Raw genomic sequence first — 14,604 nt, 5'->3', positions numbered from 1 at the left:
GCTAAAAACGCTCAATAAATTCGGTATTGATGGAACGTACCTCAAAATCATAAGAGCTATCTATGACAAACCCACAGCCAATATCATACTGAATGGGCAAAAACTGGAAAAATTCCCTTTGAAAACTGGCACAAGACAGGGATGCCCTCTCTCACCACTCCTATTCAACATAGTGTTGGAAGTTCTGGCTAGGGCAATTAGGCAAGAGAAAGAAATCAAGGGTATTCAGTTAGGAAAAGAAGAAGTCAAATTGTCCCTGTTTGCAGATGACATGATTGTATATTTAGAAAACCCCATTGTCTCAGCCCAGAATCTCCTTAAGCTGATAAGCAATTTCAGCAAAGTCTCAGGATACAAAATTAATGTGCAAAAATCACAAGCATTCTTATACACCAGTAACAGACAAACAGAGAGCCAAATCAGGAATGAACTTCCATTCACAATTGCTTCAAAGAGAATAAAATACCTAGGAATCCAACTTACAAGGGATGTAAAGGACCTCTTCAAGGAGAACTACAAACCACTGCTCAGTGAAATCAAAGAGGACACAAACAAATGGAAGAACATACCATGCTCATGGATAGGAAGAATCAATATCGTGAAAATGGCCATACTGCCCAAGGTTATTTATAGATTCAATGCCATCCCCATCAAGCTACCAACGAGTTTCTTCACAGAATTGGAAAAAACTGCTTTAAAGTTCATATGGAACCAAAAAAGAGCCCACATCTCCAAGACAATCCTAAGTCAAAAGAACAAAGCTGGAGGCATCACGCTACCTGACTTCAAACTATACTACAAAGCTACAGTAACCAAAACAGCATGGTACTGGTACCAAAACAGAGATATAGACCAATGGAACAGAACAGAGTCCTCAGAAATAATACCACACATCTACAGCCATCTGATCTTTGACAAACCTGAGAGAAACAAGAAATGGGGAAAGGATTCCCTATTTAATAAATGGTGCTGGGAAAATTGGCTAGCCGTAAGTAGAAAGCTGAAACTGGATCCTTTCCTTACTCCTTATACGAAAATTAATTCAAGATGGATTAGAGACTTAAATGTTAGACCTAATACCATAAAAATCCTAGAGGAAAACCTAGGTAGTACCATTCAGGACATAGGCATGGGCAAAGACTTCATGTCTAAAACACCAAAAGCAACGGCAGCAAAAGCCAAAATTGACAAATGGGATCTCATTAAACTAAAGAGCTTCTGCACAGCAAAAGAAACTACCATCAGAGTGAACAGGCAACCTACAGAATGGGAGAAAATTTTTGCAATCTACTCATCTGACAAAGGGCTAATATCCAGAACCTACAAAGAACTCAAACAAATTTACAAGAAAAAAACAAACAACCCCATCAAAAAGTGGGCAAAGGATATGAACAGACATTTCTCAAAAGAAGACATTCATACAGCCAACAGACACATGAAAAAATGCTCATCATCACTGGCCATCAGAGAAATGCAAATCAAAACCACAATGAGATACCATCTCACACCAGTTAGAATGGCAATCATTAAAAAGTCAGGAAACAACAGGTGCTGGAGAGGATGTGGAGAAATAGGAACACTTTTACACTGTTGGTGGGATTGTAAACTAGTTCAACCATTATGGAAAACAGTATGGCGATTCCTCAAGGATCTAGAACTAGATGTACCATATGACCCAGCCATCCCATTACTGGGTATATACCCAAAGGATTATAAATTATGCTGCTATAAAGACACATGCACACGTATGTTTATTGCGGCACTATTCACAATAGCAAAGACTTGGAATCAACCCAAATGTCCATCAGTGACAGATTGGATTAAGAAAATGTGGCACATATACACCATGGAATACTATGCAGCCATCAAAAAGGATGAGTTTGTGTCCTTTGTAGGGACATGGATGCAGCTGGAAACCATCATTCTTAGCAAACTATCACAAGAACAGAAAACCAAACACCGCATGTTCTCACTCATAGGTGGGAACTGAACAATGAGATCACTCGGACTCAGGAAGGGGAACATCACACACCGGGGCCTATCATGGGGAGGGGGGAGGGGGGAGGGGGGAGGGGGGAGGGATTGCATTGGGAGTTATACCTGATGTAAATGACGAGTTGATGGGTGCAGCACACCAACAAGGCACAAGTATACATATGTAACAAACCTGCACGTTATGCACATGTACCCTACAACTTAAAGTATAATAATAATAATTAAAAAAAAAAAATATTAAAAAAAATCAATTACAAAGCAAAATCAGCAAAATATTTGGCCAATCAATTTAATAGTCATTTGGAAAGTCTCATAAAAAATAGAACGTAAAATATTAGAAATAAGAAAAATGAACAAATTCTGAGGTTATTATGAGTAGTTATGCCTATAAATTCGAAAATCAGAGAATTCAGTTTTTTTTATGGACACATTTTATCAGACATACAAAGAACAGGAAATGTCTATATGTTGTTAAAATTATTTCAGAGTACAGTATCAGAGTACAGGAATGAAATGATGGAAAGCACCCTGTTTTATTTAATGAGGGGGCTACCCTGGATATCACAACTGCAGTTTCTCAAATATGTCTTATATTCTTCAATTTAACTCTCCAGATCCATTCAGCTTTTGTGTTTTCCATCATAGGGGACCTTTCTGGACAACATGAATGAGCCCCTATGTCCTCTGTCTTCTGATTTGGATGTGGAAATGAGGAGCCCTGGCAGGGAATTGGAGGAAAGAGGAGAAAAATGTCCTGGTCTTGATTCCCCATCTCATACATTCTGTATGTAGGAGCCTTGGGCTGGCTGGCTGTGTCAGTCTTAGTCCTGGTCCTTCCTTTTAGGCTTTGGGGTGATGAGAGCTGCTCTCCTGTTACTAGCCTGGGTTACTGCAATATCCCTTGTGATTTCCTGTAAGCCTCACCCACAGCTTTGTAAATAGTCCTTTGTAAATAAACCCTCTTTAAATTAATCTAATTTGAGTGGGCCATCTGCTTCCTGCAGACCCTGTCTGACATAACAGATGAAATTAGGATTTTTGTATTTGTAGAAAATAAATTTTTAAAGTACAAGTTTTGACTAAGAAAAAAATAGAATACATAATATACTGTATAGAAAAATAACAGTTTATTGCAAACTTAAGAAAAATGACAAATTTAGAAATATTTAAAAATGTATAATAGAGGTTTATATATTATTTGATTATTCCATAAGCTGTTAGTATTGATATTTGTTATTATTTAGTAATTGGATATTGGTATTGTATGTATGTTAAATTCCCTGAATGTAAGTGGTATGGTGGCTGGCTCCTGGAATCCCAGCTACTCGGGAGGCTGAGGTGGCTTGAGGATCTCTTGAGGCCAGAAGTTAGAGGCTGCAGTGAGCTATGATCACGCCATTGCACTCCAGCCTGAATGACAGAATGAGACCCCCATCTCTTAAAAAAAAAAAAAAAAAACCTGAATGTGATCATTATATTGTGGTTTTATAGAAGAATGCCCTTGTTCTTAGGAGATGCATGCCACAATGTTTAGAGTGGAGTATCGTGATTTCTGTAACTAACTCTCAAATAGGACAGCAAAGGGAGAAAAAGTCTTTGTGTGTACATGTAAGGAGAGAGAGACATAAAGTAAATGTGTCAAAAATGTTAAGTGGTGAATTATGTTAAGATATATGAGTATTCACTGTTACCATTCTTGCAACTTTTTTTGTGGCATTGAAAATTTCAAAATAAAAAGTTGGAAAATATTTAAAACAACATACAATGAAATACTTATTATGGATAAATAACTTTATTATAAACTAATAAGAAATATATAAAATGCTAGTATTCGAATAAGCAAATCACTAAAGGAGAAATATAGAAAGCCCTTAAACAAAAGGATGCTTGACCTCAATAATAAAGGAATGCAAATTTAAATGAGCTGTCAGTATCCATCTAGCAAAGTAGCAAAGATTCAAAAAGCAATGCTTTGGGAGTCTGAGGCGGGCAGATGACTTGAGGTCAGGAGTTTGAAACCAGCCTGGCCCACATGGTTGGAACCCTGTCTCTACTAAAAATACAAAACAGCTGGCCGTGGTGGCACACGACTGTAATCCCAGCTACTTGGGAGGCTGAGGCAGGAGAACTGCTTGAACCCAGGAGGTGGAGGTTGCAGAGAGCCGAGATCGTGCCACTGCATTCCAGCAGCCTAGGCGACAGAAGAAGACTCCATCTCAAAAAAAAAAAAAAAAAAAAAAAGCAATGATGCTTAATACTGATGGGGCTGTAGCAAATTGAACAAAGTGGTAACTGTTGGAAATATAGCTTGATGCCATCTTCTCTGCAGTCTGGCAGTATCTATGAATGCTTAAAATCTGTATGCTCGTCAATCACAGCAATTTAACTTAAATGAACTAAATCTAGTGAGGTAATAGGATAAGTGACTAAGGTTATATGTATAAGCACATTTATTGCAGCATTGTTAATAACAGCAAAAACCATCTAAATGCTCATCAGTTCGGGTTTGGTTTTACACATAGTAGAATATTGTTTTAACTATTACTTTTTTTTGAGAAGGAGTCTCACTCTGTGCCCAGGCTGGAGTGTGATGGCGTGACCTCGGCTCACTGCAACCTCTACCTCCCGGGTTTAAGCTATTCTCCTGCCTCAGCCTCCCGAGTAGCTGGGATTACAGGCACGTGCCACCATGCCCAGCTAATTTTTGTATTTTTAGTAGAGACAGGGTTTTGCCATGTTGACCAGTCTGGTCTCGAACTCCTGACCTCAGGTGATCTGCCTGCCTCAGCCTCCCAAAGTGCTGGGAATTAATACAGAAGTAGTTAATGTATTGATATGGAACAATATCCCTGATTATTACATTAAAAATAAAAGCAGGTTAGGCCAGGAGCAGTGGTTCATGCCTGTAATCCCAGCACTTGGGAGACTGAGGTGGGAGGATTGCTTGAACCCAGGAGTTTGAGACAAGCCTGGGCAACATGGCAAAGCCCCACCTTTACACAATACAAAAATTAGAATGGTATAGTAGTGCGTGCCTGTAGTCTCAGCTACTGGGAAGGCTGACGTGGGAGGATCACCGTATCCTGGGGAGGTCAAGGCTGCAATGAGCTGTGATCGCACCACTGCAATCTAGCCTGGGTAATAGAGTGACACATTGTAATGATAATAATTAATAAAAATAGAAGGTTAGAGAAAAAGATATGCATTACTGTCCCATTTACAGTAAAATAACTACATATTATAGGCATAATTTTATATATACCAATATTATGTAGGTTTTGAAACCTGGTTGGTCTCCGAGTATCAAAACAGGTGGGAAAATTATGGGAAAACAGGGCTTTTATTTTCTGGTTTTGGCTTAAAAACAAATAGATCATGTAATAGGAAATAAAATTATCTTTCATTTAGAAAGTCTGTGGCCGGGTGTGGTGGCTCATGCCTGTAATCCCAGCACTTTGGGAGGCTGGGGCAGGTGGATCACCTGAGGTTGGGAGTTCAAGACCAGCCTGACCAACATGGAGAAACCCCGTCTCTACTAAAAATACAAAAAGTTAGCCAGGTTTGGTGGCACATGTCTGTAATCCCAGCTACTCGGGAGGCTGAGGCAGGAGAATAGCTTGAACCCGGGAGGCGGAGGTTGCGGTGAGCTGAGATCATGGTCATTGCACTACAGCCTGGGCAATAAGAGCCTCCGTTTCAAAAAAAAAAAAAAAAAGTCTCTGCACTAATTAAAACAATTCTGTATGCTGGTTTGTTAATATAGTTTATTGAATTAACAAAAAAAGGTGTTAAGAAACTCATTTTGCTCTTGTATGTATTCTGTTTCCAGAGCAGTGGAAAGAGCTCAGTGCTAGAAAGCCTGGTGGGGAGGGACCTGCTTCCCAGAGGTACTGGAATTGTCACTCGGAGACCTCTCATTCTGCAACTCGTCCATGTTTCACAAGAAGATAAACGAAAAACAACAGGAGAAGAAAATGGTAAATTTCAGATTTGAGATAAGAATTATTTTACAGCTCTTCATTTTTGATCTGTTCTTAAAAAGATATGAATTGATTAGACAATTAGAAATTAGTGGCTGTAGCATAAACAGAAGTCCTGTGAGAAGTAGTATGCATCTTTCTTAATGTAAAGAAAGAGTAGTTTTTGTTTTGTTTTGTTTTGTTTTTGAGATGTGAGTCTCACTCTGTTGCCCCGGCTGGAGTGCAGTAGTGCGATATTGGCTCACTGCAGCCTCCACCTCCTGGGCTCAAGCCGTTCTCCTGCCTCAGCCTGCCAAGTAGCTGGGATTACAGGTGCCCACCACCACGCCCAGCAATTTTTTGTATTTTTAGTAGAGACAGGCTTTCACTTTGTTGGCCAGGCTGGTCTCGAACTCCTGACCTCAAGTCATCCGCCTGCCGTGGCCTCCCAAAGTGCAGATCACGATGTCAGAAGTTCAAGACCAGCCTGGCCAATATGGTGAAACCCTGTCTCTGCTAAAAATACAAAAATTAGCCAGATTTGGTGGCACACGCCTGTAGTCCCAGCTACTCAGGAGGCTGAGGCAGAAGAATCACTTGAATCCAGGAGGCAGAGGTTGCAGTGAGCTGAGATTACACCACTGCACTCCAGCCTAGACGACAGAGTGAGACTCAGTCTCAAAAAAAAAAAAAAAAAGAAGAAAATAGGCATTGTCCTTCATAACCGTTCTTTTTTGATTAAATTGAAAATATGTTAGGGAAAACTGTGTGTGTATCAGCAGATTTTAAGTTGCTTATCAAATATGTATCCTGTGGTAATTATATTAGTGAGGTTTGAAATGTTGAATGAGAGTAATGTATTTAATCTTCCTATTTAGTTCAGTATTTGGCTCAGATTTTCTTATTTATAGAACTCCGTAACATAGCTCTAATTATTAAATTACTTTTGCAGCAGAGTACCATATCTGTTACTTATCTGCAGAGATCTGTTTTCAATGCAGTTTTATTCTACTTCTTATTCTGATTTAAGATAGGACGATAGTATTGACAAAATTGAACTTATTTTAATTTCTGTGTCTGATTTTTTTCATTTACTGTAGGAGCTGTTGGTGGTGATTAGTTGAATTTTTTTTTTATGGGGAAAGAAAACTTCATGAGCATCTGCTATGACTCTAGACTGTTAGTCACTGAAGCAAGTTAGTGTAGTTGTAGATGTTGCAAGTAATATTTTTAGATAGATTGCCAGTGGATATATGGGAGCATTTTAATTACATTAGGTAGCTTCTGGGTATGTTATTCATCACTTTGCATTTCTCTAATACTTACTGAAGTTCTGAACCTTGAATTTAATCATTTTGGATTAATCTAGCGTTCACCTTCAAATGTATAGAATAACACTTATAGAATTTCATCCCCACTAACTGATTTCATCAAATTTACCAAACACCTGAAACTAAGACCTTAAGAAAGTATATATTAGGTCTGTCTCTCTTTTTTTTTTTTAACTTTCATTTTCTTCTGTCACCTTGAGAGGGCCCGTGATATCCTGTCTCTCAGAAACTATTTGAATTTTGGGCAGTGTTTCCTTAGATAAAATTGTGCTTGTTAGAAAAGGGTGTACATTTCAGCTATAGAAGTGTCAGCTCCTTGGTATCTCTTTGTTTTTATGTCCACTATGTTTGTTTTTTTTTTTTTTTTTTTGAGACAGAGTCTCACTCTGTCGCCCAGGCTGCAGTGCAGTGGCCGGATCTCAGCTCACTACAAGCTCCCCCTCCCGGGTTCACGCCATTCTCCTGCCTCAGCCTCCGGAATAGCTGGGACTACAGGTGCCTGCCACCTCGCCCGGCTAGTTTTTGTATTTTTTTTAGTAGAGACGGGGTTTCACCATGTTAGTCAGGATGGTCTCGATCTCCTGACTTCGTGATCCGCCCGTCTCGGCCTCCCAAAGTGCTGGGATTACAGGCGTGAGCCACCACGCCCGGCCTATGCCCACTATGTTTTGTTGATGTCTCCTCTTAGTGGTTGGTCAGTACATCTGCCTACCTATTGTTTTTTTCCAAGCTTAGTGCTGATTTTGTATACACATTTGCCTAAAATGGCAACTACCCCAAACACAATATAGATTATATAAATTTGAGTACTAGATTTCACATGTTTTATTCTAGGATAGACAGTTCCTTCGTTTTTCATCAGAGCTTCTTTATCCTTGGAATAAACAATTCTAAGGCCGGGTGCGGTGGCTCAAGCCTGTAATCCCAGCACTTTGGGAGGCCGAGACGGGCGGATCACGAGGTCAGGAGATCGAGACCATCCTGGCTAACACGGTGAAACCCCGTCTCTACTAAAAAATACAAAAAACTAGCCGGGCGAGGTGGCGGGCGCCTGTAGTCCCAGCTACTTGGGAAGCTGAGGCAGGAGAATGGCGGGAACCCGGGAGGCGGAGCTTGCAGTGAGCTGAGATCCGGCCACAGCACTCTAGCCTGGGCGACAGAGCGAGACTCCGTCTCAAAAAAAAAAAAAAACAATTCTAGCATATCATAAATCATCCTAACCCAGAGAAAATTAGAAACCATGAAGCAGATAAACAATATAGTTAGCTAGAAGAGTGTGAACTACCTGACAGCCTGATAATAAGAGAGGAGAAAGGGAGGAAAACATTAACTTTCCAAAAAAAAAGAAGGAATCAGTTACTAACATTTTGTGTAGGGATTTTAGCCAGTAAAGGCTTAGATACATGACAAAGACCTAGGTTACCAATAATAGATTGAGTAGTACATTCTAAGATGACATGGAGAAGTATAATCCATTTTAGATGTAGCTCCATCAAAACTGGCTAAAGTAAAACATTTTAGTGTTTAATATGTATAATTCAACTATCAGGAAATTTATTTAGCATAGGATTCTTCGTTCTGTCAACTGTGGGATAACTGAGGTGTCAATATGTACATTTATGGTCATCTCAGCTTGCCCCTTCTGCCAATGTGAAAGAATTTGCTGTTAAAATTTTATTAAAAACAATACTAAACTATGTTTTAGAGTGGAGTGGTGGTTCAGTTTGAACAGAACTCCACAGTTATCTTTCATATTTTTGTAAGAAATAAATCAGGCTTTCCTCAGCTTTCCTTTGAGACAAAATCCAAAAGTAGCATGCTGATTAAAGGCCAAAATTGTGCTATATATGATGCTTCTGAACAGTGTCAGTAGAAATTGGAAAAAAAAATGTGAAAAAAAAAAAGAATTTATTTTGGAGAGAAAAGTTGTTGAACTAAAGCAAAAGCTTTTTTGTTTTCTTTTTAAAAAATGCAAACATAGGCCGGGCGTGGTGGCTCATGCCTGTAACCCTAGCACTTTGGGAGGCCGAGGCGGGTGGATCACCTGAGGTCAGGAGTTTGAGACCAGCTTGGCCAACATGGTGAAACGTCATCTCTACTAAAAATACAAAAATAAGCTGGGCGTGGTGGTGGGTGCCTGTAATCCTAGCTAATCGGGAGGCTGAGGCAGGAGAATCACTTGAACCCAGGAGGTGGAAGTTGCAGTGAGCCGAGATCGTGCCATTGCACTCCAGCCTGGGAAACAGAGCAAGACTCCGTCTCAGAAAAAAAAAAAAAGCAGACATACCTGTTTCACAGAATAATGCTTAAGATCTTGGTATAATTTGAATTATTACCCCTATTTCTTTAAGTAACCTATTTGTAAAAGCAATCAGTTGCCCCCTCAAAAAAGCAGTAAAATTATACATCAGAATTAAAGGAAAGAGATAGGATTAATTTTTCTGCATAAGGTGCTATGATACATGTAGTAGTCTCCCTTTGGGTTGAGTCCACAAAGGTGAAGAGTTAACTTTCTGCAGTGTTCTATTAAATCCAATATATGTTTCAAGTAAAATACCCTTATACAGTCCAGTCTTAGGCAATGGGGCAAATACTTACATATACTTAACTAACTTTTAAGGTTTTGAAAGATGTATGTAGTATATTTTGTAGATTTTTAAAAATCAGGCAGTTTATCTTTTCCCATAGTAGGTTATCAGATATCTCAGGCAAAGTTTTTTTTTTGAGGCAGAGTCTTGCTATGTTGCCCAGGCTGGTGTGCAGTGGCGCAGTGATCTTGGCTCGCTGAAACGTCCTGGGTTCAAGCAATTCTTCTGCCTCAGCCTCCCGAGTAGCTGGGATTACAGGTGTGTGTCACTAGGCCCAGCTAATTTTTGTATTTTTAGTAAAGACGGTGTTTTGCCATGTTGGCCAGGCTGGTCTCGAGCTTCTGATCTCAGGTGATCAGTCTGCCTTGGCATCTCAAAGTGCTGGGATTACAGGTGTGAGCCCCACACCTGTCCCAAATTTTTGACTAGTGGATTGATTGTGCTTCATTTGTGTCAGAGTTAGAAACAGTGGTGACATAACTTTTTTATTATTTTAAAAATTTAATTTTTATTTTTTAGACTAGTCAAGTGCAGTAGTGAGAAGGGGGGAAAGAGTAGAACAAGGAGTTCCATCTGTAACTGACTGAACAATCAATTGAGATAACTACCTTCAGACAAGGCAGATATAGCTAATTATATTGGAAAGGTTTTTTCCTAAAAAAGTTATGGCAAGCAATATGCGTTGTTTCTGTGACTTACAAATATTATATACGTCCCTCTAATTCTAGTTGTAAATTCTGAATGATTGAATGCTATGTGCATTTGAAATGTGATCAGGTTTCTGCACATTTGAATTTTTAATAAGGTTTAAAATTTTAGGGATAAGCACTAAACTTATTCTGTGCTGTTTCTCTTTAACTACAGACCCTGCTACATGGAAAAACTCAAGACACCTTTCTAAAGGTTTCCTTTATCCATTTGCTTTTGACCCTTTTTTTCTCTTATGCCTGCATGTGTGCTTATGTACTATTACAGGCTGTGTGCATTTTTTTTTCTTCCATTTTTATTTGCCCATCCACATTGATTGCAGGTTTTAGTGGTTCTTGTTATTTTTTTGGCATTGCATCAAAATGCAAGCTTTTTTGGTGGTGAATGTAATTTATTTTATTTTTATTTTTGAAGACGTGCTTGTGAAGTCAGGCCTTTTTAAATATAATAAGATAAAGTAGACACAGCTCTTTGGTATGTAGTACTTGCATTTTGTGAGTTCTGTTCACCTAGATTACTCCAGTCCTCCAATGAGACTTCTTGGAAGAAGGTACTAAGCTACAAGTAGGTGAGCATTTTATCTGCAAAAAGGATCCGGTTTTATTTACCTTTATCCCACCAAAGCATTGACTCACTCTTCTATTTATCTGAATATCTTACAATCATTTTTATTTAGACTTCAGGTGGCTGATATGCATTATTCAATAAACTTATTAAGATATTTTAACCTTCTCTAAATTTGACAAAAGCAAAACAGCTGTGTTTGGAGGAGATTAAAGTTAGATTATCTTTCCACAATTAAACAGTTCTAGTTTCTCTAGGAAAAACAGAATGTATCTTGCTCTCCAAGTTTTAGACTACTTCACACAGTGCAACAGTGAATCTATTTTCCTCTTTCAGCAAGTACAAGAGGAACAGACCTATGACTGGAAACTAATGGAGGGTGGCAACTCCTTACGCTGCATATACCAGGGTTCTTGTTTTTTCTTTTCTTCCATTTTATTTCTTTCCTGCCTCCAGTTCCAAGGGAAAACTCTTGACCCTGGGGGAAAATCACCTTGAAAGTGTGTGTAAATTACAAAGCAGCTAGCTCTATAATAATGAGAGAGCTCTTTAAAGGAACAGCAAATTGTGACTCTACAGGTAACCAACAGGAAACCAAATTTTTAAAAAGAACTGAAGAATTAGCTGTTTCATTGACACATTGTAAAATTTTTCCTTGAGTCATATGTGTAAATCGGTTACATACGTTTTTTGCACTACTCAGTGGGATTCTTAATTTTTCTTCTTAGCCCCTAACTTTACTTTTGTCAGAAAACTGCTTTTATATGTAAGATGTTTAAAACTAAAGAATATTCCTTTTACTGTCATATAACTTCACCAAAAAAAATGAAGAGAAATAAACAATTTTATTTGCAAAATCTAGATTTCAGCTGGTGGGAAGACATGTGAGCAGCTCTGCCTGAAGTTGGTCATGTTTTTGAAATACACCATACAATTTTTAAAATATAATTTAGCAGAAAATACAATTTTAGAAAAATATAATTTAGCAGACTTTAAAATACTTGTTAACTTGTACTTAATGGCAGAATTAAATACAAGTTAACAAGTATTTTATTATGTTGCCTTTTTGAATTCCTAAAGATAAACAGTAGTTTCCTAAGTTTCTAATAAATGAGTTTTTCTTTTTCCAGGGGTGGAAGCAGAAGAATGGGGTAAATTTCTTCACACCAAAAATAAGGTAATCACACAAGCGTATAATGAAATAATGTTGAAAATAATATTTTGTATGAATACTTGATAATTTAGTTTCTAATCATTGGCAATTAAGTTATTTTGAAGTAACTATAACTATTCCTTATAAAATAAATCTTAGTAATGTTTCCAACCACAGTTTATTGGAAAACACTTGAAATTGAGGCTGATTTTCTCTGTGATTTGGTGATTCTTAATTGTTGTGGGATCAGGAAGCTTTGAAAAGTTCATAATGGCCAGGCATAGCGGCTCATGCAAGTAATCCCAGTACTTAGGGAGGCTAAAATGGGTGGATCACTTGAGCCCAGGAGTTCGAGTCCAGCCTGGGCAATATAAGGAGATCCTGTCTCTGTAAAAATTAAAAAAATTAGCCTCGCATGGTGGCATGCACCTGTAGTCCTAGCTACTTGGAAGGCTGAGGCAGGAGGATGGCTTGAGGATGTAAGGTTGAGGCTGTAGTGAGCCATGATTATGCCAGAGTCAGACCCTGTCTCAAAAAAAAAAGAGCCAAACAAACAAACAAAAAACAACTCATAAAAAAACTATGAATCCTTAGCTCAGAAAATGATATGTATACATTTGAATTTATTTATTCTCTGAAGCAAATACATAGACATCCTTGAAGTATATGGACTTCCCCTCCAACTTAAGAACTTTTGATCTTATTTTGAATATTATGCTTTTTTATTTCGAAAACTTTTAGCTTTACACGGATTTTGATGAAATTCGACAAGAAATTGAAAATGAAACAGAAAGAATTTCAGGAAATAATAAGGTAGGCATCTTTTTAGAGCTAGAAGGCATAAGCATCAGTAAATATATAATTGAGGTATTCTGTAGATAATATGTGAAGGGCATTGTAAATTCATACTCTTGATCTTAGCCAAAAGGCCGAGAAGCGATGGACATTGAAAATTCATAATGGACTTTGAAACAAATGGAGTATTTTCACAAATATGTAGAACTTTGCTTAAAATCCCTTTTCTTTCTTAAAGCTTTCATATAAATCAGGTATTTTATTTAGATGTTTATTCTTGTTCCTGTCATGTACATACCACATTATTATATAATTCTACTTAATATTGCTACAATAAGTTATCTTTTTCTGAAGGATTGATTGTACTCCAACTCAGGAAGCATTGTATCACTTATTTATATCTTTTGAGGAGTTCTTTTTCTTGCCTGTGTATGGCTAGATTTGCTTATGAAAGCAAAGAGAGACACATTGGGTTTTTTTTTTTTTTTTTTTTTTTTTTAGTGAAAATGAAAAGTAATACATTAGCAACTGGTTATTTTCTTATTTTCTGCGATTGTGACAATGTAAAGTAAGTTAGGTATCTAAGATACTGTTAATCTTGACACTACGTACTGTCACTCCCTTGCCTGAATCCTGCTGTCTTCTGTCTTCTCTCTTCTTTATTCCTCTTATTTTTCTCTTTACATTTTTACATATATCTCTTTAAATTTTTATTTCCCTTCCTTTTTATTCTTAGCTCCATTCTTACATTATCCAGAGGCACATTTAGGCCCTAGCTTAGTACAAATATTCAACAAATATTGAACCCTTGTATCTGCCAGTTACTGTGCTAAAAGATTATTTCCTGACAGAAAGGCATTTTTAGAGTCATGTTAACTCTTTATGACTGTTCAAGGTATTTGTTGCTGTTATACAGTGACTGACTGACGTTTGTCCATTATTGAACTCTAGGCTGGTTACCTTTGAGTTACTGCTACTGCTGCCATACTTCCCTGAATTTCTAGAAACCATGTTGTGTAGAAGGGGTTGGAAAAGTGGCCAGACACTAGATTAGCTTGTCGTCATTCCTCTAATTATATCAGGGATATTTTTGGCTTTTGGAATGTTACTGATCATAACATCAGTCTGAATTATCTCTCCTACAGTCCCCATTTACTTACTGAACTCAGCAATTGGTGGTAATTTTACACAGTACCAGAATTTAGAGTGTTGTGGTGATTCAAAAATGTTTTTAGTTAACTAAATTGAATGTCATTAAAGATTGAGTCTGTATACCTACAAGATGTTTAATTTATGTTGAGGATATAATTTACTTACCTAGCAGCTTTTCATCCGCAGTGTCTAAAAGATGAAAAATCCCCCAACCCCAAATCTATGAAACATCTCTTCTTTCCCAAATCACGTATGTAATGAAGTAAATGATACTTTGATCTTATATAATTTTTATGTCAAAATATGTAAATGACTGCATATGCCTAACATAAAGCCCTGAAGGATTTAAAATGTCTATG

General features: G+C 37.7%; 1 protein-coding gene across 7 annotated transcripts in view; it reads left to right on the top strand.

The window, feature by feature from the left end:
• LOC105484280 (dynamin 1 like) overlaps positions 1 to 14,604 on the top strand; it is a 70,544-nt gene that overhangs the window by 23,884 nt on the left and 32,056 nt on the right. For 4 of the 7 annotated variants that reach the window (XM_011745789.2, XM_011745788.3, XM_011745785.2 and 1 more), the window contains exons 2-4: positions 5,825 to 5,972; positions 12,276 to 12,322; positions 13,040 to 13,111. In XM_011745789.2, coding sequence (XP_011744091.2) covers positions 5,825 to 5,972; positions 12,276 to 12,322; positions 13,040 to 13,111 — 267 coding nt within the window. Of the gene's footprint in view, positions 1 to 5,824; positions 5,973 to 10,737; positions 10,777 to 12,275; positions 12,323 to 13,039; positions 13,112 to 14,604 lie in introns of all 7 variants that reach the window. The other 3 variants (XM_011745787.3, XM_011745783.2, XM_011745782.2) reach the window with 1 other exon arrangement.

The sequence above is a fragment of the Macaca nemestrina genome, chromosome 10 (genome assembly GCF_043159975.1).
Source record: "Macaca nemestrina isolate mMacNem1 chromosome 10, mMacNem.hap1, whole genome shotgun sequence".
Classification (NCBI taxonomy): Eukaryota; Metazoa; Chordata; class Mammalia; order Primates; family Cercopithecidae; genus Macaca; species Macaca nemestrina.
Note: the sequence above shows the minus strand (reverse complement) of the source record. Positions and strands in the feature narration are given on the sequence as shown.